We start from the raw sequence: 2706 nt of genomic DNA, 5'->3' as shown, positions 1-2706 counted from the left end.
ATATATGTATATCCAAAAAAGGGGCGGGTAACTTCTTCCAAATCGTTACAGTTTTAGTGAGAATCTGAAGTCAGCCATGTAAAGCATTTAATTAACTTTTACCAATGTGTGATGTTCAGACTGTCATCTTCGGTCAAAGGGCAATCCTTTTACTCTATATAGTATTTTCATGACACCATTGATAATTTCTCTTTCATTGAAGGCCAAACACTTGAACTACAGGGTTCAAAGACATTGTGTTTGATGAGTCTCTTTCATTGACTGCAACCAAATGTTTTATTCCACTCAGTGTACATGTCAAGTTGTTTTTGTGATATGCTAGGCTGGAATTTACAAAACACACTGTCAAAGTCTTGGTAGGAGACCGGTCTCATCAGAGTGGGGTGGATGGTTGACAGGTCAGTATCAGGAATGCCATGGAGAGGACCTACCACAGCCTGTTGACACAGCTGAGCCACATCCAGTCCAGAAAAGCCCTCTGTCCTCTGAACCACTAGTGACATCTCTTTGTCACTAAGACAGTAGTTGTGCTGTGAGAGCAGTTGGCTGATTATCTGGTGTCGTGCTGTCCCATCAGGCGAGGGGATGAGCAGTCGCTTGGCAAAGTACCTCCGTAGGGACTCTGGGATATCTTCAGGCTTATTGGTGGAGCAGACCACGAGGACATGGTCCTCAGTGGAGGTCAGAATACTGTCAAGCTGCATGAGGAGCTCAGCCTTGATGCGATTCAATGGACTCTCCTCACTTAGCTGGTCTGACAGCAGCAGGTCCACCTCTTTGATGAACACAACTGCTGGCTGGCGACACCGGGCCACCAGAAAAGAAGCTTGAATGATCTTGTCCCCTTCTCCTAGCCACTTGGTAACCAGAGCTGAGCTGCTGAGTTGCAAGAAGGCAGCCCCCAGTTGGCTGGCCATGCAGTGAGCTAGCAGTGTTCTACCAGTTCCCTGAGGTCCAAATAAAAGGAGGCTCCGAGGTAATGTGGTAAGTCCACTAAACATATCTGGCCTTAAAATGGGCCATATTATTTCCTCTTTAATGGCTGCTTTGGCCATATCAAGACCCACAATGTCGCTCCAGTCCACTGGAGGGCCTTGCTGAAGGATTTCTGTGGTCACCATCTCCACCAGGTTGGAGTCACTGTTCTTCAGTTGTTCCTCTGCAGCATGGATGGACGAGGTAGCTGCACCAATGTCAGGACCTGTTAGGGAGTGAGAGAGGTGTTGTCTGTGCTCTTCAGTTTGTTCGCTCATGACGGGGGATCCAAACTTGCTGTAGGGCTCGGTTCTGAGATCACCCACAGAGCTTTTGGTTGATCCATAGGATGGAGGAGTTAGTGCTCTGCCAGAGTGTAGAATAAACTTTCTTTCTTGATCAGAAGACATTGGCTGCTTGGTTGGCTTAAATGCTAAAGATGATGATTCTGCATTTCTGTCAAAGCCACTGCCCCTGTTTGAGTCTAAGACACTGTCTGTTATTCTGTACATCGGGCTCTGTGAGGAGCGCTGTTGGTTGTAGTTGAAATTACCATAGCTAGAGTCCATATCTTCATGTCCACTCATGTAGAAAGCTTTTCGTTTTAATGAGTTGGATGAGCTTCCATTCAATGGTGTTGGTGCAATTGGTGTATGGTTATGGGACTGGTAGGTGTAGCCAGGCAGTGTGGAAAGAGGGATTGGTGTAGGAGCTGCGATACCGGATGGCAGATAAGCAGAAGCAGGGGGTGCTCCCCCAGGGCTATAACCAGGGCCAACAGCAGTCTGAGAAGGATACCCTGTTGGAGGATAATTGTAGCTGGGAAGGTTTGGAGACCCAGCATTGTAGCTCGGCACTAAGGTAGGGGGAGGAGGTGGAGGCGGTGGTTGTAAGAGCCCAGCACTGTGCAAAGGAGAAGGGTGTGGGGAGGGGAGGGCTGGAGTACTCTGGCCACTGTAGCTAGAATGCAGGTAGGAGCCGTTGTAGCTGGCAGTATATTCCTGAGAGGGGAGGCCCGAGTGGAGAGTAGTGGCTGTGTGGCTCCCACAGTTACTGCTGGAATAGCTAGGCTCAGACAAGCTGCTGGCCACCCCCGGGGAGCTGCCTATGCTAGCCGACACATCTGTAGGGGGTAGGGCAGCTGTCATTCCAGCTTTGCTCACAGATATAACATCTGGAGCACAGTTCATTGGGTAAATCCCCTCCTGCCAGGACTCATTCTCTGACTTTCGTCCATTCATGAGTCCAGTGGTGCTATCAGAGTAAGAACACAGCAGGGCTCTCTCATTTGGGCCCTCTAGGATCCCGGAGTACTTTTCTGCATATTTCTTAAGCAGATTGGAAGCCGTCAGTGCAGAGATGTCATCGTTTGCCCATGCATACTGGTATGTTCGTTGTAAGTGGCCCCGGTAGGCCTCTACTTTGTGTGCAGGCGAGCGGGTAGTGGATGAGATGTCAAAGTGTTGTTCTGCCCATTGTGTGTGCTCTGGGGTCCACTGCATCTTTAAACCTAGAGATTGTGCAGAAGGAAGAAATATGTCAAAGTAAGCATTATATCATGAGTAATAATCATTGAAAATAATATTTAAATATTTTAAATGTTCTATAATAATTAAATAGTGAGAGTGAAATACTGTGGGAAACAGTAGATAATACAGACATTTGCTTTCAATAGTTTGGGAGGAAAACGATGAGAACGTGCAAAGAAAAGAGCAAGAGGCTTTTCTAACA

The 2706-nt window shown here is 47.6% G+C and overlaps 1 protein-coding gene across 1 annotated transcript; it reads right to left on the bottom strand.

Annotated features, from left to right (window-relative positions):
* Positions 1-254: 254 nt before the first annotated feature.
* On the bottom strand, positions 255-2480 carry fign (fidgetin). Its single transcript, XM_034562335.1, has one exon. It carries the CDS (start codon positions 2475-2477, stop codon positions 255-257), a length of 2223 nt encoding a protein of 740 aa, XP_034418226.1. The 5' UTR covers positions 2478-2480.
* Between the last annotated feature and the right edge of the window lie 226 nt (positions 2481-2706).

Source organism: Cyclopterus lumpus, chromosome 21 (genome assembly GCF_009769545.1).
Source record: "Cyclopterus lumpus isolate fCycLum1 chromosome 21, fCycLum1.pri, whole genome shotgun sequence".
Taxonomy (NCBI): domain Eukaryota; kingdom Metazoa; phylum Chordata; class Actinopteri; order Perciformes; family Cyclopteridae; genus Cyclopterus; species Cyclopterus lumpus.
Note: the sequence above shows the minus strand (reverse complement) of the source record. Positions and strands in the feature narration are given on the sequence as shown.

Excerpts from the sequence above, each read along its gene's own strand:
- fign (XM_034562335.1), bottom strand. The coding sequence starts at position 2,477 with ATGCAGTGGACCCCAGAGCACACACAATGGGCAGAACAACACTTTGAC.